Genomic DNA, 23,652 nt, shown 5'->3' on the forward strand with positions numbered 1-23,652 from the left:
TCTTTGGCATTGACTTTCTTTGGGATTGGAATGAAAACTGACTTTTTCCAGTCCTGTGACCACTGCTGAGTCTTCCAAATTTGCTGGCATAGTGAGTGCAGCACTTTCACAGCATCATCTTTCAGGATTTGAAATAGCTCACCTGGAATTCCATCACCTCCACTAGCTTTGTTCATAGTGATGCTTTCTAAGGCCCACTTGACTTCACATTCCAAGATGTCTGGCTCTAGGTGAGTGATCACAGCATCGTGATTATCTTGGTCGTGAAGATCTTTTTTGTACAGTTCTTCTGTGTATTCTTGCCGCCTGTTCTTAATATCTTCTGCTTCTGTTAGGTCCATACCATTTCTGTTCTTTATCGAGCTCATCTTTGTGTGAAATGTTCCCTTGGTATCTCTAATATTCTTGAAGAGATCTCTAGTATTTCCCATTCTGTTGTTTTTCTCTATTTCTTTGCATTGATCGCTGAGGAAGGCTTTCTTATCACTCCTTGCTATTCTTTGGAACTCTGCATTTAGATGCTTATATCTTTCCTTTTCTCCTTTGTTTTTCACTTCTCTTCTTTTCACAGCTATTTGTAAGGCGTCCCCAGACAGCCACTTTGCTTTTTTGCATTTCTTTTCCATGGGGATGGTCTTGATCCCTGTCTCCTGTACAATGTCACAAACACCGTCCATAGTTCATCATGCACTGTCTATCAGATCTAGTCCTTTAAATCTATTTCTCACTTTCACTGTATGATCATAAGGGATTTGTTTCCCTGAATGGTCTAGTGGTTTTCCATACTTTCTTCAATTTAAGTCTGAATTTGGCAATAAGGAGTTCATGATCTGAGCCACAGTCATCTGCTCGTTTTGTTTTTGCTGACTGTATAGAGCTGCTCCATCTTTGGCTGCAAAGAATATAATCAATCTGATTTCGGTGTTGACCATCTGGTGATGTCCATGTGTAGACTCTTCTCTTGTGTTTTTGGAAGAGGGTGTTTGCTATGACCAGTGCATTCTCTAGGCAAAACTCTATTAGCCTTTGCCCTGCTTCATTCCATAATCCAAGGCCAAATTTGCCTGTTACTCCAGGTGTTTCCTGAATTCCTACTTTTGCATTCCAGTCCCCTATAATGAAAAGGACATCTTTTTTCGATGTTACCAACCAGTCTTTTCTAAAGGAGATCAGTCCTGGGTGTTCTTTGGAATGAATGATTCTAAAGCTGAAATTCCAGTACTTTGGCCACCTCATGCGAAGAGTTGACTCATTGGAAAAGACTCTGATGCTGGGAGGGATTGGGGGCAGGAGGAAAAGGGGACGACAGAGGATGAGATGGCTGGAGGGCATCACCGACTCCATGGACGTGAGTTTGAGTGAACTGCAGGAGATGGGGATCGACAGGGAGGCCTGGCGGGCTGCGACTCATGGGGTCGCAAAGAGTCGGACACGACTGAGCAACTGAACTGAACTGAAGAGCTGAAATAGCTTTTTGAGAATCTTGTAATACCTGTTGAGTAAAATTAGTCAAAAGCATCCACTCATAGCAGAACATCTGTAGTTCCCAGAGAGGGAACAAACACTGCAGCCAAATAATCATACCAGTGAAATACAGACGTTGCCCACTGAGTTTTAAGGTGTGGTAAATTAGCAGGCTTTTCTGGAAGCTCTGAAAATATGAAGCCATGAGTAAAAGCTAAACCTAGGGTTCATCTCCCTATGCAGCCAGGGGGAAGCCTTGCCCATAGGTAAGAGCCACATATCCAGTAGGTCCCATTTGGAGCTAGCCAGCGTGACTGAGATATCCAGTCCCAATCAGTGCCTGGCCAGGCAAAGGGAGGACCTGAACTGGGGTTGGAAAATACGGGAATGATTACCTTGCATATTTCCTGAGGCAAAAGTCCCAATTGTTTCCAATCATTATAATTAAGTTGTTGGCTAACTTCTGGGGATGGCTCTATTTGTTCCCAGCATATAGGGGCAGTAGACATTAGACGTCCCTTTTCAGGAGTTAGCCATATAACCTCAATCATCCCATATTTGATAAACATCAGGTAAAAAGCCACTAGATCTAGACCCATTTACCTTCTGTGTAGCGAAATAGTCATTAAACCAAGACAATGTATAATCAAAATTAAAAGCCACGTTATGTCCATAATTAAAGTACAAAGTGTTGCACCGGTCCATCTTAGGGTTGTTAGATGTCATCAGATTAACAAGAGACATCACATACGATTGTTGTCGAAGGTATTCGCAGACTTGGAGAAAGTCTTTTCCTTGAAGTGGAGATGTCCACCATGGGAAGCCTTCCACTGATGAAGAGGGGAGCACTCTGCAGACCCAGCAGTTAGACAGATTGTAGAATGCAGCATAGGAGTGAGCCCAGGACAGGAAGGCATTGTCTTGAGGATCAAACGGCAAACTCAGGATTTTTGGAGTCAGAAGTAGGCTCACATAGATTATCAGGGCCATCTGAAAAGTACAAAGAGCATAAAAACGAAAGACATAAAATGACGTGACTTAGTTCTGGTCAGGGTGCCACCTCTTAAACTCGAGTGTGATGTACCCATGAATCTATTCCTGGCACTTTGACAGCTGTGGGAGAAGAAAGAATAAGCTGGTAAGGGCCTTCCCAGAGGGGTTTGAGGGATTGGCCCCCAGATCCCAGTGTTTTTATCAGGACCTCTGTTCCTGGCTCAAATGAGGGCTTGTTTGATGCAGAGGCTAGGTCAGGAGTCACCTGCTGGAATTCCATTAATGCCTGTTGAAAAACTGAGAGCTGAGTTACATAATTAGTTAATTCTAAGGCTTCAGGGTCTATAACAATGTCTGTGCATAAGAAAGGCCTTCCATAAATACATTCAAAGGGGGACAGCCCCTCCTTTTGGGGGGGCAGTCCCAGCCCTCATTAAAGCTATGGGTAGAACTTTAATCCAATTGTCCTGTGTCTCTTGAGTTAATGTGCACAGATGTCTTTTGATAATGTCGTTAGCTGTTTCAACCTTTCCTGAGGATTGGGGTCTCCAGGAACAGTGTAAGTGAGATTCTATTCCTAGAGCTTTAGACACCCCCTGAGTTAGAGCAGCTTCAAAGGTGATGCCATTGTCACTCTGAAGCCTCCGTGGCAGCCCAAACCTGGGGATAATTTCATGGATTAAAATTCTTATAACCTCCTTAGCGTGTTCACTGCAACAGGGAAAAGGCTCAATCCATCCAGGAAAATATCCACCCAAACTTGTGAGCAAGAATATCCATTAGCTTGTGGCATGTGAGTTAAATCAGTTTCCCAGTCTTCTCCAGGATATTTTCCACTTGGTTGTAATCCAGATTTAGCTAGCTTTTCAGTCTTTGGGTTATTTTTCTGACAAACCTCACATCTTTTGATAATGTCCTTTAAAGTTTTCACTACATTTTTACCTTCAAACAAATGAGAAGCTATCTGTTAAGTACTCTCTACACCTAAATGAAAACTCTGGTGTAAACCCTTAAGAATTTTCCATTGAGTCTTTTCAGGAATTATTAATCGTCCATCCTTGGACTGTAGCCATCCTTTATCAGTAATCTTTGCTCCTCTTTTCTCATATCTTTCTAATTCTTCCTCAGTATATTGCGGTTTTTCCTGTTCCACAGGACCTGTCCAGATCAAAGGCATCTGCAGTGAAGGGGTTTCCTAAAGTGCCACTTTTCTGGCTTGACAATCAGCCAGCTGATTACCTTCAGCTACTTTACTCCCATCCCTGCTGTGCCCTTTGCAATGCGTATCAGCTACTCCTTTAGGACAATATATAGTCGTTACAAGTCTCTGGATCTCTCTGAAATGCTCAATAATTTCTCCAGTTGCCCTTTTAAACTGTTTTTCTTTCCATATTGCAGCATGAGTGTGTAAAGTCAAATAAGCGTACTTAGAATCAGTGAAGATATTTGCTCGCTGCCCTTCGCTTAGCTCTAGAACTTGGGTCAGAGCCATAAGTTCCGCTAATGGCACTGGTTCTCTGGGGGAGAGATTTTGCTTCTAAAACCTGTTCAGCAGTCACCAGGGCATAACTTGCTTTAGGCTTCCTACCCTGATCACCAGCATCAGGGTCTTTTCCTGTGAGTCGTCTGTTCCCATCAGGTGGCTAAAGTATTGGAGCTTCAGCTTCAGCATCGGTCCTTCCACTGAATGTTCACAGTTGGTTTCCTTTAGGATGGGCTGTTTTTATATCCTTGCTGTCTGAGGGATTCTCAAGTGTCTTCTCCAGCACCACAAACCGAAAGCGTCAATTCTTTGTCACTCAGCCTTCTTAATGATCGAACTCACACATCTGTACATGACTACTGAAAAAGCCATAGTTTTGACTATACGGACCTTTGTTGGCAAAGTGATGTCTCTGCTTTATACTATGCTGTCTAGGTTTGACATAGGCTTCCCTGGTGGCTCAGTGGTAAAGAATCCACCTGCATGGGTGTATCTATGGCTGATTCTTGTTGATGTTTGACAGAAAACAACAAAATTCTGTAAAGCAATTATCCTTCAATTAAAACATGCATAAATTGGCAAAAACAAAAACAAAACCCTCCCTGCAATGCATGGGATGCAGAAGACATGGGTTTCACCCCTGGGTTGGGAAGATGCCTTGCCATGCCCCATGGGAGGAGGGCATGGCAATCCATTAAAGTATTCTCGCCTGGAGAATCCCATGGACAGCAGCACCTGGCAGGCTACGGTCCATGGAGTCATAAAGAGTCAGACACGACTGAAGCAATGAGCATTTATGCATACTAGCTTTGTCATAGCTGTTGTTCCAAGGATCAAGTGTCTTAATACATGGCAGCAATCACCATCCACAGTGATTTTGGAGCCTCCAAAATTAAATGTGTCCGTGCATCCACTTCCCCACTTCTGTTTTCTGTGAAATGATAGGAGTAGATGGCATAATCTTATATTTTTGAATGTTGAGTTTTAAGCCAGCCTTTTCATTCTCCTCTTTCACCCGTATCAAGAGGTTCTTTAGTTCCTCTTCAGTTTCTGCCATTAGAGTGGTATGATCTGCATATCTGAGCTTGTTGATATTTCTGACAGCAACCTTGATTCCAGCTTGTGACTCATCCAGCCCAGCATTTCCCATGATGTGCTCTGCGTGTAAGTTGAATAAGCAAAGTGACACTATACAACCTTGTCTTACTCCTTTCCCAATTTTGAACCAGTCCATTGTTCCATGTTTTATTCTAACTGTTACTTCTTAACCCTCATACAGGTTTCTCAGGAGACAGGTCAGCTAGTCTGGTACTCCCATCTCTAAGAATTTTCCACAGTTTGTTGTGATCCACACAGTCAGAAGCCTTGAGGTAGTCTAGTCAATGAAGCAGAAGTAGATGTGTTTCTGGAATTCCCTTGCTTTCCCCATGATCTAATGAAGGTTGCAATTTGATCTCTTGTTTCTGTGCCTCTTCAAAACCAGCTTGTATATCTGGAAGTTCTCGTTCCATATACTGTTGAAGCCTAGCTTGAAGGAGTCTACTAACTGGAAGCTTCAGAAATATGGGACAATCTAAGCTTGAGAAATTGGAGGGTATGAATGAAGCCCAATAAGAGAGACAAGAAGAGGATTCTCTACTTTCCATGATGTTAGCAAGCTGGGCAAGGGCTAGACCATACCTTCAAGTTCTTGTGTAGGACAGTAGGCTTTATCTAGAAAGTCATAAACAGTTCTGGAACTGTAAGAGAGGGAGGGAGAGAGTGGTGAGTGGGAGACAGGCACCCTGAATGGATGTGAGAGACCCTTTAGAAGGGGGTTGACAATTAAATGGAGGGGAGCTTTGGACTAGAGCAGATGTGGTGGACATGGGGAAAAGTCGATGCATTAGACATTTTCGAAGTAAAATGGACAGACCTCAGCAAGAATGTTGAATTGACGTGAAGAGACGGAATTGTAAACGTGGTTAAGACCCAGTTTCTGTGTCCTGTCATAAGGGTACAAAGGTGTCATGGGGAATCCTGGAATTTGGCCGGGTCTCGGAAGAATTTCAAATAAGACTTTTATGTTTATGAGCTCAAGTTCTAGATGGATACAATAACCAGTATTTACATACTTGAAAGATCCTTTTCCTTTTTTAAAAAAGTGAGAAGTATTGAGATATAATTTATATACCATGGAAGACAATGCATTAAAGCATTACCGTTTGTCGAGTTTTGACATATGCATACCATTGTGTAAATGCTACCACAATAAAAATGTAGAAAACGTCCCATTGGTTTGAAAATGCCCCCTTGGGCTATTTCCTTTCAGACTCCTTCCTCCACTCCTATACCCTGGCAACCACAGACATATTTCTCTGCCTATAGTTGTGCCTTTTCCAGAAACCCATTGACATGAAATCATATAATACATAACATACAATCATATAATACATATGTATCACGAGTTTTGTGGTAAGGTGCCAAGAGAGACGTGGACCGGTTGCTCTGCATGCAGACTCACCTCAGCCACAGACACTGAGAAAATCCCATAGTCAGGCTGTAAAGACTGAGCCTTTCTTCGTGTTCCAACTGAATTCCAAGGGAGTTGGGGGAAATAGGTCTGGTGAATAGGAGTGTGACAAGAGCAATAGTCCTGAATTTTTAAATTCCTAGCAGTATTTCACTAAATATCTTCATGATGGAGAATTCTGTTGTGAAATCAAACTTCCTCACAAAAAGTCAGCCTTCCTTTGTACCTTAAGGTGATTTCTCTGCCAGCATAGCAAAGACAAAAATGGCTTTGCAAGCAACTGTATTTGGTGTAATTGGAATGCATGTACACTTTAACTTAACCAGAATTTTCTTTTGAAAGTATTTTCACATTAAAAAAAATAAGTCAACATATGGTCATAAAAGTGATCAAATATAGCTGTGCTCTTAAATACATTTTCTAAATCACAATATTCTACTTTCCGGGAGAAATATCAGTGGGCAAGTGGCGTCAACATTGGGACCTATAGATCAAGATTCCCCAAGCTGGATGAACCTGTGGTTGTGAGTACCTTACCATTTGATGTTTTCTCTTAATACAAGTTTATTTTTGAGAAAATCATGTTAAGTAGTACAGATGCAGTGATAAAGGTCTTCCATGCTGATAAAGGGTGACAGTTTGTCTTAGGAAGGAACATTGATCCAGATATAGTACAGTCTGGCGTTGCCTATGAGTATACTGTTAAATTCCCTGGAAATGTGCCCAGTGACTCCCTCCTCCTGCTTATTAACAACAGACTGCATACTTCCATCCCAACATAGATTTAAATAACTTCCAAAGTCTTTCTGGGTAACTCTTATGGGAGCTAACTCTTCTCTGTGGGAAGAGTAACTTTATTAAAAGTAAGTACATAGAATTGTGTTGGGAAAATGTTGTTAGGTTTACTTATGCTCAGATATATCTATGTATTATGTATATTTATGCTATTAGATGTATTAACAACAAAAAGTTTTTATTTGCATGCACTCTCTACTAGGACCAGCCGCCCAGTGTTGAGCAACCTCAACAAGAGGAACCGCCAGCTGAGATTCAGGATATCACACTTGGGAAGGAGGAAGTAAATGGAGAGGATCCGGTGAATCATAATGAAGAGAAGGAGAAGGATGCCTCTGGAGGTAAAGTGTAAGTGTGCATCATGTCTTAAGACATAACCAGTAAGAGGAGGAAAGGAAACATTAGAAAAGGACTTCAGACAGTTCCGAAAAAACTGAGCAGAGTATAGTTTGCAGGTTAGTGTGGTCGCTCAAATTTTCCCTTGTTTTCAAGACAAAGAGAAAGGGGCACCTAAGTTGTCTGAGGACAACCCTGGGAAAGGAAAATGGTGATAGCATTCGGAAAATTCTGCTTTCCTTTTTCTCCAGCAAAACATTCCTGGAATAATGCTCCTGAGGTTCTCATTCATCACATTTTTACCATACTAGCCTAAGACTTTTAATTCATAATACTGAGGGAATCAATATCATCATTCCCTTGTTTATATTGTATGCTTTACAGCTGAATTGATACATTTTTTGTTAAAGATTCTCACCTGGAAACTGATCTCCAGGAATTGGCTGAGGCAAAGACTGGGGGTAAAGGTGGAGATGGTCCTGATGTCAGGGAGGAGGTTGCATCAAATACAGAGCCTGTTGAAATGCCAGAAGCAGGTACGTCATCCATTCAGAAAGTAATTTATGTGGTTTCTGTTTTTTCAGAATATTATATCTTTACTAATATAGAGGGAACATTACTATTATTTTAATAACAGAGTTCATATATTCTTTGAAAGATAGTTCAGACCCTAGATGCCTGAGTGCCTGACTTACACACTTTCAAATAAAGAAACAGAGAGGATCAAAGCCATATCGAATTGAAAATAGGGAACCGTTTTCTTCTCTTGTATTAGTATTTTAAGCAACAGCTAATAATTTTTAGGTTCTTTTATAATTTCTGCTTGTAGCAAATATGGCATGCATTTGTAATAAATATTAGTTTATATGAAATATGCTCAGGCATTCAAGTAGGTTCTAGTACAAGCTTTAACATAACATGTGTGATTCTGTGAAATCCGTTAACTTCTAAACTCAAGTTTACTCATATAAGTTGTGAATTCAGAACAGATACACTAAAATGCTAAGTTTTCAATGCTAATTTTTGCATTCTCTGATTCTCTTCGATGGAATGCATACAAGAATACTCTGTTTTTTATGATTTATTTATCATAAAATATCATCTTGAGTCAAATTATAACAGGGGAATTGAGATTTCATTTTCTTATGGGGGACACATGTTCACCTGTGGCTGATTCATGTCAATGTATGGCAAAAAGCACCACAATATTGTAAAGTAATTGGCCTCCAATTAAAATAAATTAATTAATTTTTTTAAGAAAATGAGCCAACATTCTTCTTGATGTTTGTTAAATTCTCTCAAATTCTGAATTCTCTAGCTCTTAAAAAGACAGTTGGATTTTAAATCCTTTCCCCAGTAAAGCATGCAATGACTGAATAATAAAATGGCAAAAGGTAGTCTAGTTTCCTGTTTCTGTGGCTGATCAAGTTGAGAGAGTGCATTTAGTCGGTGATATTCAAGGCAGGTGTGAGTAAGATACATATGCTAAGCACACTACCTGCCCCCATGTTTGGTATTTTTTGGGGGGTGGGGTTGTTGCCTATTTTAATTGGAGGATCATTACTTTACAATACTATGATGGTTTTTGCTCTACATCCCACTCTCACTCTTAAAGAACTAATAAAAATCTGAGCCTCATGATATAATCGTCTCTTACCATATCGAGTATGTTATTTTTCCTTTGATAGATGAGATATAATTGTCTCTAACCATATCGAGTATGTTATTTTTCCTTTGATACATGAATTTAAAAAGTTCTGAAGGTCAAAGATTGCAACTCTAGTTCTTCCTGCGTAATCAACTTAGTATCTTTCACATACGTGTTTTCCGAATTGCTGACAATGAATTGCATGGTTCTGATTTTAAAGGAGGAACTTCATAGTTAGGGAAGAATTTACTGTGTATTAGCCTTCTAAATATTTTCACTTTACATTTTTGTTCCATTCCATTTGAACACTTAGACAAAAATACAACTTTCAGACTACGTTCAAGTAACTACAGAACATGATTAAAATGTTCTCATAGAAAAAATCTTAGCCCTAAATATGTGTGGTATTTAAAAAGAAAAATACATAAATTACAAGGTACATAAATACAAAATCCTACATCCAACATAAAAGGTAGGAAAAAGAGCAACAGAATAAACCTAAGGGAAAAAGGAAAAGATACTTAATAAAAGACAGGTATGAATTGTTAGGAAGAGGAAAATAAACTCAACTAATAAATAAAGACAATGTGCTAGTTTCCATATACACACACACACACACACATTTTAAAATATTCTTTTCCGTTGTGATTTATCACAGGAGATTGGACATAGTTCCCTGTGCTGTATAGTAGGACCTTGTTGTTTATCCATTCTGAATGTAATAGTTTGTATCTGTCAACCCCAAACTGCTAGTCCACTCCTCTTAGTTTACATAACTGTGAAGAAAATGGAAAGAGCCCAAGTATACATAATAAGAAATATGAACAAGACACTAACAGTTAGTATATTACAGAATTAAAACTGAGGATAATCTGGAACTCAGATATTTTTAGAATATTGATGAAATGGCTAATAGGGTAGAAAAACAAGTATTATTTAACATACCCCAGTAACTAAATAACTAAACATCACAAATACTGGTAATATGCTTGAACAGTCTATAGAATCTCGAGAGGATTAACTGAAGGTAAGCCAAAGCGTCGCCCTTAGTGTTCTTGTTTTAGTCCATTTTGTAAAACTACAACTGCAGTGAGCTTTGTATACCTCTCCTGTCATCAAAGTTCTGCTGAGGAACTTTTGTAATGTTTGTATTATAGGTGAAGGGCAACCATTTACTTGAAAGAAGATAAACTGAAACGATTTATGCTGTTCTTATTTGTATATTTGACTGTTAAAGTTGTGGAAATAAAGTTTCGTTTTCTACTTGCACATTTTTGTTAAATTTATCCCTGGCTATTTAATGTTACTGAAAATTGATGGTTTGTGATTTTTATTGTCTAGGTGAGGATGTATGTAGAGATGGAATGTCTATATATAGATTTTCTGTCCAACAATTCCTCTAAATATGCATATTAATTCCACAAATTTAGATCTAGATTATTTTTGCTTTTCAAAATATACTATTATTTGAATATCAACAGTTTCTACTGGCTTAAACCTTAAACCTGTCCTCATTTTGCAGCATTGAAAAAACCTAGCCAGAATAGTCTTGACTAAAGCAGGTGATAATTGGCATTTTTCCCAATAGGAAATGAAAAATCTTCTCCATTTCAACCTGTTTATGTTGCGTTTTTTGGAGATATAGTTTATCAGAGTAAGTTCCATTCTATCCCTAGTTTGCCGTCTTGAATATAGATTAATTTTCATCAAACACATATAATGTATCAATAGTGATGGTCATAGAATTGTTTTTCCTCCATTTTTCTATTAGTGTGGTGAAATGCATTGGTAACCTTATACATTTAAACCACCCTTGCACTTCTAGGGTTAAAAAAATTGGGTCATAACATATTCTTTAGGTGTAATCTACATGTTAATGCATATACATACATATATATATACCTACACATAAACATTGCATAAAAGCCTTTGGTCTTCTCTTGAATAAATGTGTTTACAAAATGTGCCACCCAAATCTCATATGCTGGTGTCCCTGATGAAATCATTGACAGGGAAACATTTTTTTAAAAACTTAATATGATTGTATTGTCCTATAGAGAAATGGAATGCCAAAGCCATTGTTAAAGGTTGTAGGGAGACAGGAAAAAAACTGCTGTCAAATTCCATGGCAAATGCCACACCATATCTTTCACACACTTCTGACTTGCCTTCCAAGTTTTTTTGGGTGCAGGGAGAGAGTAGCCACAAACATATTTTCTTCTCCATGACGTACTCTATTGGCTTGATAGTCACCAGATCTCAGAAGCCCTCCACCTGTGTGTGTGTGTGTCTGTGTGTGTGTGTCTGTGTGTGTGTGTCTGTGTGTGTGTGTGAATCACTCAGTCGTGTCCGACTCTTTGGGACCCCATGAACTGTAGCCCGCCAGGCTTCTCTGTGGATGGAATTCTCCAGTCACGAATACTGGAGTGGATTGCCATTCTCTTCTCCAGAGGATCTTCCCAGCCCAGGGATGGAACCCTGGTCTCCTGCAGATTCTTTACCATTTGAGCTACAGGAAGTCCTCCAGCTGTCTGATTCCTCTCTATTCTTATTATTACATAATAACAAAACGCTTACATCTCTGAGGCCCCATCTGCATCCTCACGCACCAAAAAAATACATTTCTGCTACAAAGGACCTATTCAGAATGCACTCTGCTTAAGGAATAACAAGGGATTATAAATAGCAGCTGTTGTGCCCTTACAGAGGTATGAAAATGCAGGTCCAAAAGGACTGAAAATGGGAGGTTCAAATCTACCACGAGACTTAAGTTAGAGTGTCCCATCTTACCAAAAAGTATGTGGAAAAGCTCCTAGGTCATGGAGCTATCTGACAAGATTAGATCCTAGCTAGAAGAAAAGGGAAAGGAATGAGGGGAACTTCGTGAGACAAAATGACTTGAGTCTTATCTGCTCTGTCTCCTCATTGGCTATGACATGACATAACTGGGCTTCCCTGGTGGCTCAGATGGTAAAGAATCCGCCTGCAGTGCTGGAGACCTGGGTTCAATCACTGGGTCGGGAAGATCCCCTGGAGGAGGCCAGGGCAACCCACTCCAGTATTCTTGCCTGAGGAATCCCCATGGATAGAGGTGCCTGACGGGCTACAGTCCATGGGGTCACAAAGAGTCGGACACGACTGAGCGACTAAGCACAGCATGTGACATAACTAAGAGTATCAGTACTGGCTCTGACACATACTGTGTGAAAGTGAGAAAGGTATTTTCATCCTTTGGATCTGTTACCCTATTTCTAAAATGGATTTTACAAGTTTACACTAAATATTTGTTATGAAGAATAAACAAGATAACATGTGCAATAGGCATTACATTGCAAATGGATTTGGCTTATTCTACTCCATTTTTTCATTTAAACATTTACCTTTACAATTACAATTCTCTCACAAGTGATACAAATTTTGAATTTCAACTAGACTATAAGGTTAACTTTTAAAATGAATTGGACTTCAGAAACATATTTTGTCTAAATAAATATATTGATTCAATAGCAGATTCAATAGCTGGTATCAGACATGGCATCCATTCGAAGGTTGGTTTGTTAATGAGGACTGACAAGGCTACCCTAAGTCATAATATGTAGTGAAAACTGTGCTCCTTGCTGTTTGTGATGACAAAGAAAATAAGCCAGTATTCTGGTCACGCAACATCACACAACTCAACACCAGAGTCTGTCACGTAGTCAGGCAGCCAGTCCCTAAGTCACAGCGCAGGAGCTACAGGGCCTCAGGGCACCACTGCAGTTGTTAGTTTGGCTTGTCACCTTCTACGGGCTTGGCCAGTAAGGAGACAATGAACCCGTAGGGATTCAGATTCTACCTTATAGACAGTGCAGAAGCAATATGACCCTGGTGTCAGTTGCCTTGTCCCTAGTCCAGTGGTTTGATACTGAATTGGAAGGCCTCAGTAAAGGCACTACAGGTGGTGGGTCTCTGCCAGGAAGGAGCCCACAGTTGTGCCCTATGGTACTGAGCAGCTCTGCAGTCCACAGCTGTATCTCAGCTGGGTCTAGGGAGACCATCCTATGTTCAACTGAAACCAGAGGTGGATGAGTAACAACTTTGTGTCACCTCCAGCTGGATGAGGAGGCAGGTGAGAAATGGCCTCATAGCAGCTCTTCATCAGGCTGCTTATCTCCCCTTGCTGCAAGAGCAATCAGAGGTTCTCTGACAAGATTCAAGTCAGCCTGCAGTTTAGCCTTGTCTATGTAGCCTAAGTGGGGACATGCAAGGGCACCAGGGCACCAAGACAGAGTCACACTCCTACAGTGTCTGGAACAACACACAAGACTATGTATCGTGCTACAAATATGACACCTATATGCCGACTCCTACATGGAGGAGATGCTTTTCCTGTCAGTCATTAATAGTATTCCTTCACTGAGTACACACACACTGATTATTAGCATGTCTCAGGACGTGTCTGCAAGGCTTGAAATAACAAGACCAGTGATGTCAGGTGGATGATGGGAATATCACACTGGTGGGCCAGACAGACACATAAACAGAAAAGAAGTGCAAAGGAGAAACACAGGGAATGGACCTAAGGGAAAAGCAAAGCAAAACGGTGAGCAGGGGGGCCAAGAAGCAGGAGGAAAGCTAGAAGATAAGGTTCATTCTAAGAGTGAAAGAGGTTATATATAACACAGTCGTGCTTTGACCCAGGCTGTGGATGAGAGTCACAACCTCCCCTGCATCACTGCCCCTTTTGAGGGTGGTGTCTGGGAGTCTAGAGATTCTGAAGGGAGAGAAGGAAAATACATAGTGCAGGGGGTACGTGCACCCGCCCTGATAGAGATGCAGATGCAGCTTGTTAGAGTTACCAGGTGGGGATGAGCGGAGTTGGATTCGGTGACTCAAGAAGAAATGTGCAAATGAATGTAAAGAGAGAAAACACATTGAGAGGGGGTAAACAGCTCCAACTCCCATTTCTGTACCAGGGTAGGTGCTCCATTACTGTCGTGAGAAGGTTCCCTGGTCTGAGCTCTGGGAGGGAGTGATGAGCATTCTAATGACCCATCATCACCTAAGCAGGGGGCACGGAGTGTGTGAAGACTTAAGTCTAGGCCTTTACCACTGACAGACACAGAAAGCTTCTTCGCCCTGCTTAGAGTGGGGCTCTGGCAGCTTCTGCTGCTGCTGCTGCTAAGTCTCGTCAGTCGTGTCCGACTCTGTGCGACCCCATAGACAGCAGCCCACCAGGCTCCCCTTTCCCTGGGATTCTCCAGGCAAGAACACTGGAGTGCCTTGCCATTTCCTTCTCCAATGCATGAAAGTAAAGTGAAAGTGAAGTCGCTCAGTCGTGTCCGACTCCTAGCGACCCCATGGACTGCAGCGCACCAGGCTCCTCCGTCCGTGGGATTTTCCAGACAAGAGTACTGGAGTGGGGTACCATTGTCTTCTCTGTCTGGCAGCTTAGGGAAGCTCAAAGGTGGTGGTGGTTGTTCAGTCGCTCAGTCGTGTCCAACTCTTTACTACCATGGCCTGCATCACGCCAAGCTCCTCTGTCCTACACTATCTCCCTGAGTTTGATCAAATTAATGTCCATTGAGTTGGTGATGCTATCTAATCATCTCACCCTCTGTCGCCCCCTTCTCCTCCTGCCTTCAATTTTTTGCATCTGGGTCCCTTGCAATGAGTCAGCTATTCGCATCAGGTGACCAAAGTATTGCAGCTTCAGCATCCGTCCTTCCAGTGAATACTCAGAGTTCATTTCCTTTAGGATTGGCGGGTTTGTTCTCCTTGCTGTCCAAGGGATTCTCAAGGCTCATCTCTAGCACCACAATTCGAAAGCATCAATTCTTTGGCACTCAACCTTCTTAATGATCCAACTCACACATCTGTACGTCACTACTGGAAAAACCATAGTTTTGACTCTACAGACCTTTGTCAGCAAAGTGATGTCTCTGCTTTTTAATATGTTGTCTAGTTTTGTCATTGGAGAAGGCAGTGGCACCCCACTCCAGTACTCTTGCATGGAAAATCCCATGTACGGAGGAGCCTGGTAGGCTGCAGTCCATGGGGTCGTGAAGATCGGACACGACTGAGCCACTTCACTTTCATTTTTCACTTTCATGCATTGGAGAAGGAAATGGCAATCCACTCCAGTGTTCTTGCCTGGAGAATCGCAGGGATGGGGGAGCCTGGTGGCCTGCTGTCTCTGGGGTCGCACAGATTCGGACACAACTGAAGTGACTTAGCAGCAGCAGGATTTTCATGGGCTTCCCTGGGGGCTCTGCGGTAGAGAATCTGTCTGTCATGCAGCACACTTAGGAGATATGGGTTCAATCCCTGGGTCAGGAAGATCCCCTGGAGGAGGGCATGGCAACCCACTCCAGTATTCTCATGTGGAGAATCCCCTGGACAGAGGAGCCTGGTGGGCCTGGGTCCATGGGGTGAAAAAGAGCCAGACACTACTGAAGTGCCTGAGAATGCATGTAAGCTAGGTTTGTCATAGCTTTCCTTCCAAGGAGCAAGCGTCTTTTAATTTCATGGCTGCAATCACCATTTGCAGTGATTTTCGAGCCCAAGAAAATGAAATGTGTCACTGCTTCCACTTCAGTTCAGTTCAGTCACTCAGCCGTGTCCGACTCTTTGTGACCCCTTGAACCGCAGCATGCCAGGCCTCCCTGTCCATTACCAACTCCCGGAGTTCACCCAAACTCATGTCCATTGAGCTGGTGATGCCATCCAACCATCTCATCCTCAGTCATCCCCTTGTCCTGCCCTCAATCTTTGCCAGCATTAGGGTCTTTTCAAATGAGTCAGTTCTTCATATCAGGTGCCCAAATTATTGGAGTTTCAGCTTCAACATCAGCCCTTCCAATGAACACCCAGGACTGATCTCCTTTAGGATGGACTGCTTCCACTTACCCCCCTTCTATTTGCCATGAAGTGATAGGACCAGATGCCATGATCTTAGTGTTTTAATAGTTGAGTTTTAAGCCAGTTTTTTCACTCTCCTCTTTCACCCGTATCCAAAGGTTCTTTAGTCGCTCTTCACTTTCTGCCATTAGAGTGGTGTCATCTGTGTATCTGAGCTTGTCAAGATTTCTCCCAGCAATCTTCATTCCAGCTTTTGAGTCATCCAGTCCAGAGTTTTGCATGATGTACTCTGCGTATAAGTTAAATAAGCAGCATGACAATGTACAGCCTTGCCGTTCTCCTTCCCCAACTATGAAGCAGTCATTTGTTCCAACTCTGGTTCTAACGGGTGCTTCTTGGCCCCCATGCAGGTTTCTGAGGAGACTGGTCGAAGAGTCTGGCACTGCCCTCTGTTTAAGAATTTTCTCTATTTGTTGTGTTCCACTCAGTCAGAGGTTTTAGCATAGTCAATGACACAGAAATAGATGTTTTAGAAAAAGTAGATGCATTAGACGTTTACGAAGTAAAATGGACAGAACTCAGCAAGAATTTGGACTTGAGGTGAGGGAGAGGGAATCGTAAACATGGTTAAGACCAAGTTTCCTGTCATAAAATACAAAACCGTCATGGTGAATTCTGGAAGTTGGCCAGGTCTAGGAAGAATTCCAAATTAGATTTTTATGTTTTTGAGCTCATGGTCTACATGGATACAATAACCAGTATTTAAATACTTAAAATTTCCTTTTCCTTTAATAAAGTGTTGTGGTATAATTTATATACAATAAAAGCCAACACTTTAACGTATTTCCATTTGTAGATTTTTGACAAATGTATACTGTGGTGTAAATGCTACCACAATAAAAAGGTATAAAACGTCTCAATGTTCAAAAATGCTCCCTTGGGGTATTTGCCGTCTGACTCCTTCCTCCACTCCTGTACCCTGGTAACCACAGATACATTTCTGTGCCAACAGTTGTGCCGTTTCCAGAAATCCATTGATATGAAATCATATAATACGTAGGCTTCTGTGTCTGGTTTCTCTCATTTGCACAGTTGAGATGCATCCTTGCTCTTACATGCATTAGTTACTTTTTTTTTTTTTTATCGTGTATTATTCCTTTGTACAGGTATACTCTTTTGTTTTTCTTTCATCTGTATACCAGTTGTTGAATAACTGGGTTGTTTCTATGTTTGGCTATTAGGAATACATGTGTGGAATATTTGAGTGCAGGCCACTGTGTGAGCATGTTTTCATTTCTCTTGGGATAACTCCCTAGGAGTAGACTTGCTGGGTCATATAAGGCTTCCCAGGGGGCGCTAGTGGTAAAGAATCCATCTGCCAATGCAGGAGACTCAGGTTCAATCCCTTGCTCTGGAAGATCCCCTGGAGTAGGAAATAGCAACCCACTCCAGTATTCTTGCCTGGAAAATTCCATGAAGAGGGGTCCTGGCAGGTTACAGTCCATGGGGCCCCAGAGAGGTAAACACGATTGAGCGACTGAACACACACACACACACATACATGGTAATTTCTGTATCTTAGATTCTAAACTGTGTCCTCTGTAGACAACATAGACATGGATGTTTTTTTAACTGTTCTCTCAATGTCTGCCTTCTGGTTGGATTGTTTTATCTATTTACATTTAATGTTGATACAGACTTACATCTGCCAATGTACATTTCTGTCTTATGTCATTTTGTTCTATGGTCCTCATTTTACTGCTTTCTTTTCCATCCAACGGATATTTTCTAATGTAGCTTTTTAAACTCTTTACTGATTTTCCACTACTTTTAAGTTATTTCCTTAGCTGTATGCCACTGTAAACATCCTACTTTATCACAATCAGCTGGAAATTTACACAAATGCTAACGAGATATAGAAACATTACTCCTATATCGCTCTATTCGGGTTTCCCTCTTTTCCTCATATTGTCACATATATCATAAATCTGTAAAGGGTAAGCCCATTAATACATTCTTATTATTATTACATTATATATAACATTATGTGATGAAAAGCTGATATACGGCGGGATATCAGGTATCTATTTATAACTTCTGTTATATTCACCCTCTTTGTCATGATTTCTGATACTTTGCATATGTTTGTATGGGTTTGACAGCATCCAGATTTGTTTCCTTACCTAATACAACTTTGCTCCAAACCACCTCCTTTGTGCTGCTACTGCAAGTATATTACATGCCATATGTTGTTGGCCCAACAATAATTGGGCTTCTCTGGTGGCTCAGACAGCAAAGAATGTGCCTGTAATGCAGGAGACGTGGGTTCAATCCCTTGGTCAGGAAGATCCCCTGGAGAAGGGAATGGCTAACCACTCTGGTAGTCTTGCCTGGAGAATCCCATGGACAGAGGAGCCTGGCAGGCTACAGTCACAGGGTTGCCAAGAGTCAGACATGACTGAGCAACTACTGCTTTCACAGCAATAAATTATGTGATATTGTTTTAGACAGTTGCTTTTTAAATACAGGAAGAAAGGAGGGAAATATGTGTCCATAAAGAATTTTTCTGCATATAATTACCTTTACCTGTGCTCTTTGCTTTTTCACATGGATTCAGATTAACCTCTGAATTTACTTATTATAGCATGAAGAACTTCCTTTAATTTTTCTTGTAAGCCAGTTCTACCAACACATTCCCTGAGGTTTTTTTTTTTTTTTTAATTTGGGCATACCTTTACTTTGCTTTCATTTTTATTTTCTTAAACCACTTTATCGTGGTATGTGTGACGTGTAAAAAGCTGTGTACGCACTTGTGAAATCATCACCAGCTTCAATATACAAAACTCAACTGTATTTCCATACTAGTGGTGAATACTCCTAATAAGTAAGAAAACTCCAGTTACAATATAAAAAGAACTTAGGAATTAATTTAACCAAGGAGGTGTAAGATTTGTACATTGAAAATGACAATACCAGTTGAACGAAATTAATGAAAATTTAAGTAAATGGTTGCTGACTATCAATGGGCACTAGAGTTTCCCCTAGAAATTTGCTGTCATTGTACACACATCTCTGAGCATGTGGGAATATTTCCTTAAGGCACATTCACAGCAGGGAGACCGCTGGATCAAAGACTTCCTTGACTAAACACACATCTGTGGAGTACCTACTATGTGCATGTGCCTGACACTGTTCTAAACCCTAAGGAGGCATCACAGAATAGGACTGACACGTGTCCCTCTTTCATGAAGGCAAATGCTGCTGAGGGTGAGGGCAGGATGGAATGTAAATTCTGATGGGTGCTTCCACAGACCCCTGCAAAGGTGTTTCACCAGTTCACACTGGCCTCAGTGGGGCAGGGGAGTGAATGTGCCTTTACTGGCATCTGGATACCATTTGGAGGGTGGGAGGTCTTGGCAGGAGGCTGGACACCTTATGTCCAGTTCCTTAGAAGAGCCTCAAGTTCACAACTAGGATTGATCCATGTAGGGATTTCAGGGGATGTGAATACCCTAGGTGTCCATACCCTTGGTTGTGACATCACAAAGTGTATTTGACAAAGCATGGGAGGTCTCTGACCCTTTGGTGGCTCTGCACCCTGAGTGTGCCATCTCTGACCTGGAGATAAGCCTGTGAACCAGGGATTGAGGGTGCTGAAACCTTCAGGGGTTTACTGTGTCTTGGGCTGTGAACTTTGGGGTTTGTAGGATGTGGGGTACCATGGTCTGAAGTCTCTTTGTGGTGGCTGCATGGAACATTGTGAAAGGGCTGTATCCGTTCACCATACCAGTGCTCTGTGCAGTTGGGTTTGTCCATGGCAGCATATAAAGCTGTTAAAATGCATGTCAGCCTGTATTTGAATTTCATCTCAGCTGATTTCATGTGTCTTGCCTTATTTATTGAGTCTTTAGTGTTTCAGTTTGGTGGATTATTTGGTGTTGGGTGTCCAGTGCATCACCCTTCTTTGGGATTGGAATGAAAACTGACCTTTCCAGTCCTGTGGCCACTGCGGAGTTTTCCAAATTTGCTGGCATATTCAGTGCAGCACGTTAACAGCATTGTCTTTTCACATTTGAAATAGCCAGGATTCCGTCAACTCCACCAGTTTTGTTCCTAGTAATATTTCCTAAGGCCCACTTGACTTCACAATCCATATGTTTCATGTTATTTCACATTGGCACAACCAAATTCATCAAAAATTGTGAACTTGTGTTTCAGAGGCTACAACAATTCCTACTCAATGTGGGTGCCAAAAAACTTGAGGCCCAAAGCAAAGTCTAAACATTGAAAATATCTACATTCCTTTAAAGACAGGCGTTTATACTTTGAAGTGAAGCCAGGTGACTCCTGAGTCCCAGGTCATGGAGCTGCTGGGCTGGAGGTGTGGCTGAAACTGAGGCACCCGCAACTTGAGGCCCTCTCCCTGCGTGGAGGGAGGGCCTGCCCCAAGGATGAGAAGAATATGACCCTCAGGGGTCTCACGGACTAGCAGGGAGGCAGGCACATTGCTTCAGGCAGCACATATGCTTCGAGGCTTTTCCTGGCTCTCTGTGGTGGATACAAGTGGCCAGCCCACAGAAATCCCTGTGCTGGACTTACTCTCCCCAGGGGAAGGGGTAGGGGTAGGAGGCACCCTACCTCATAACAACCCAGGACATTCTACAGTGTGTTAGAAGCGGGTGGTGCTGTGATCAGATACATGTAAGTCCTGTAAGGGACTGGTACTGTGGGCAGCAAGGGGGAAAGCTGCAAGTCACAGTATTGAACAGAGCAACCAGGGAGGGCTTCATTGAGGAGCTGATATTTTAACAAAGACTTGAAGGGGGAAAGGAGTCAGCACAGCAGACATCTGGGGTCAGGATATTGCAGAAGAGGGAACAGTGGGGATAAATGCGGGGGGCAGATACTACCAGGAGGCCAGGGCACCTGGGAGCAGAGAGTGAGAGTTGAACAGAAAGTGGGGACTATATACCGTGGCACTGGGTAAGAGTCTGCTCTGTCGGCAAAACAACAGGGACAAGCAGGGGTCATAGGTGCTGATGGACATGCCTGTGCCAGGCCTGTGAGGGAGGCAGAAGCAGGACAGGGGGAAAGAGCAGAGGCAGCTGAGGTGGGGCAAGCAAGGAGTGAGGAAGATGCAGGAGTGGCAGCTCCGAGTGAGGCTGACGGCCTCTTCTGGACTCGACACGCCTTTCCTACCTGTACTGGTGTCCCCGCCTCCATAGACGCCTGTGCTCCAGGCACAGTGTCAGAGACTCCACTAGCAGCCTGAGGTCATTCAACAGTCCATCGTCTGGACACATAGTTGTGGGGCCTACATTTCCACTTGGTCCTTGGGAAACGTTCAGTGACCTGACCGGTGCTCTAAGGTTCTTGACCCCACTTCTACTGTGAGGCTACAACTGTGGCTGATGAGGCAACAGAGTGACCCACACGTGTGTAATGAACCTTGCAGCCTCTTTGATCAGGAGTTTCCAGAATTAGGGGTCATATGAAACATGCACTCCAATCCCCGCACCCAAAGGGAAGAGAATCTGATTCTACAGATGTCCTGCTTACTCCATTCTCCTGTGTTGTTATTAACACAAAAGTAACTGGTCCACGAAGAGCTACGCTTTATTTTCTGAGAATTTACCTTGAATCCTGGTCCTTCATTCTTTGAGGAAATAGTTCTACGCAGGGACCAGACGCTATGTCTCCTCCTACTGCGGCTGGAGTGCTTAGGGATAATGGGGACTGTCCCCTGCAAGCAGATGACTGCCACGTGCTGTGTGATGAAAGCAATGGCAGGATTTAAATTACAGAACTCTGGGAACACAGAAGAGGGCATCTGACCCCTGCCAAATGTCCGGGGGTGGGATGTGGTGTGGATCCCTAGTCAGGACACATTTGCGGGGGGGGGGGCGGGGAGATTTCTTGAGGTGGCACTTTGACCTTCCACAGTTTACACACACACGAGCAGAAGAGCACAGACCTGGACACAGGTGGAGCCAGACAGACTTTCATTCCCAGTTGTCTCCAGAGCACCATGGCAGCTGGGTCGTCTCCAGTGCTGTCTTACAGCCACTAAAAACACTTCCTGTGCTTTGGCGTGCCTTCCGATTCCTTATATCTGATAAACAGAGTCAGACTGGTGGAGACATAACGGGTGGGGGCTGGTTGCAAAGACGCTCTGATATGGCAGCGTGCTTCCCCGAAGGGGAAGTTAAAGTCCTGCTTGGTGTTGCCTCTGGAGCAACCCTTTCCTTCCACCGGACTCCAGTTTCTTGGCTGCAAGGCAGGTCCTCCTAAGGCACACACACAAAGGGGCTTAGAACCTTTCAGGGTAGCTTTGCCCTACTGGGTACCCGCGTTTCACAAGCGGACAGGAGATTGGAACACTGATGGCTCTCCTCTCATGGAACAACATCTGCATCTCAGTAACTGAAACACAAGCCACGCGTGTTATTGTGACTGCAGAGAAGACTGGCTTTGCACTCAAGAGAAACTAGGGCGTGACTCCCAGATCCAGCTTTTACTGCATCAGCCACCTAAGCTCTTTCAATTTGTTTCCTTGTCTGTGAGAAGGCTGGGGTTCATCCTTACCCCTCTGGGTCTGTGTGGAATAAAACCCCATATACCTGGCTCCACAAGCTCCATAAGTAGGCTCCAGGGGAGTCATTTACATTGCACCCTGTGTTACGGACAGGTCAGTGGGGAGGGAGGCATGCCAGAGCCCCTGAGAGTCTACTCCATCCTCTGGCTGGGGTGGGGGTTGGGGTGGGGTGGTGGAACTGGTGCCATGTCCAACTATTTAATTGGCTTTACATACCACAGGCACACACTTCATTTCATATTTAGGTGTGTTCTGCTCAGACAAGTTGTAGTGAAGGAAGTCAGTCGTCACAGTTGAATCTGTAGCAGGTAGAAGCAGCAGTGGGGTCGCTCCCTCCACTGGCCATCACAGGAACTGGCAGTTTCTTCCATGGGTTGATGGCACCAGGTGGAGACACCTGAGGAGTTGCAAGAAGGTGCTGTGACATTCCCTAGGAGGGTCCCCATACTGAGCTGTCAGCTCGTCCTTGCCTCCCTGATGACCACAGGGACTAGTAAATCAAACCCCTGCATAGGGAGGACGTGTCAATATACTTCATCTCGTCCTAACAGGGACTCAACATTATAAAGTGAAAAATAGTGAAAATCTCATCAACACACAGTGTGTGGGTAGGGCAGCTCAAGTCCTGTTCCGTGTACTGGGTCACAGACACCGTAAAGTGACATTTTGAAATTCCCATGCTTCGGCTTATCCCTCCTCACTGTGAAGCAGGTGGTCACCCTGGATCCCTTTATGCTTCCAACGCTGTGACCAAATTCAAAAGGCCATATTCAAAGAACAACAACGGGCCCATATAAAGCACGAGGAGAGCTTTTCTGTCTGTATCCTTTGCTTAGCAAGGAAGCCTTTCCCAGAAAAACTCTGCCATTAGATTGCATTTTGTATCAGCTCATCGTGCAGCAGGTATTCATAGTGAAATCTCCACCACCTTCCATTTGGTAAAAATATCAAATCTGTTAACTGTGACTTTTCTCCCAGGTTCTCCC

General features: G+C 42.8%; 1 protein-coding gene across 4 annotated transcripts in view; it reads left to right on the forward strand.

The window, feature by feature from the left end:
• Positions 1 to 23,652, forward strand: part of LOC147340356 (uncharacterized) — a 31,190-nt gene that overhangs the window by 5,655 nt on the left and 1,883 nt on the right. The window contains exons 2-5 of one of the 4 annotated variants that reach the window (XM_086388703.1): positions 6,902 to 6,976; positions 7,450 to 7,588; positions 7,994 to 8,119; positions 10,389 to 10,500. In XM_086388703.1, the coding sequence (XP_086244829.1) occupies positions 6,902 to 6,976; positions 7,450 to 7,588; positions 7,994 to 8,119; positions 10,389 to 10,411 (363 nt within the window). In that variant the 3' untranslated portion in view covers positions 10,412 to 10,500. Of the gene's footprint in view, positions 1 to 6,901; positions 6,977 to 7,449; positions 7,589 to 7,993; positions 8,120 to 10,388; positions 10,501 to 23,652 lie in introns of those variants that run through there. The other 3 variants (XM_086388704.1, XM_086388705.1, XM_086388706.1) reach the window with 3 other exon arrangements.

The sequence above is a fragment of the Bos grunniens genome, chromosome X (genome assembly GCF_055505025.1).
Source record: "Bos grunniens cultivar Pamir isolate PY7600 chromosome X, Bosgru_T2T1.0, whole genome shotgun sequence".
NCBI classification, from domain to species: domain Eukaryota; kingdom Metazoa; phylum Chordata; class Mammalia; order Artiodactyla; family Bovidae; genus Bos; species Bos grunniens.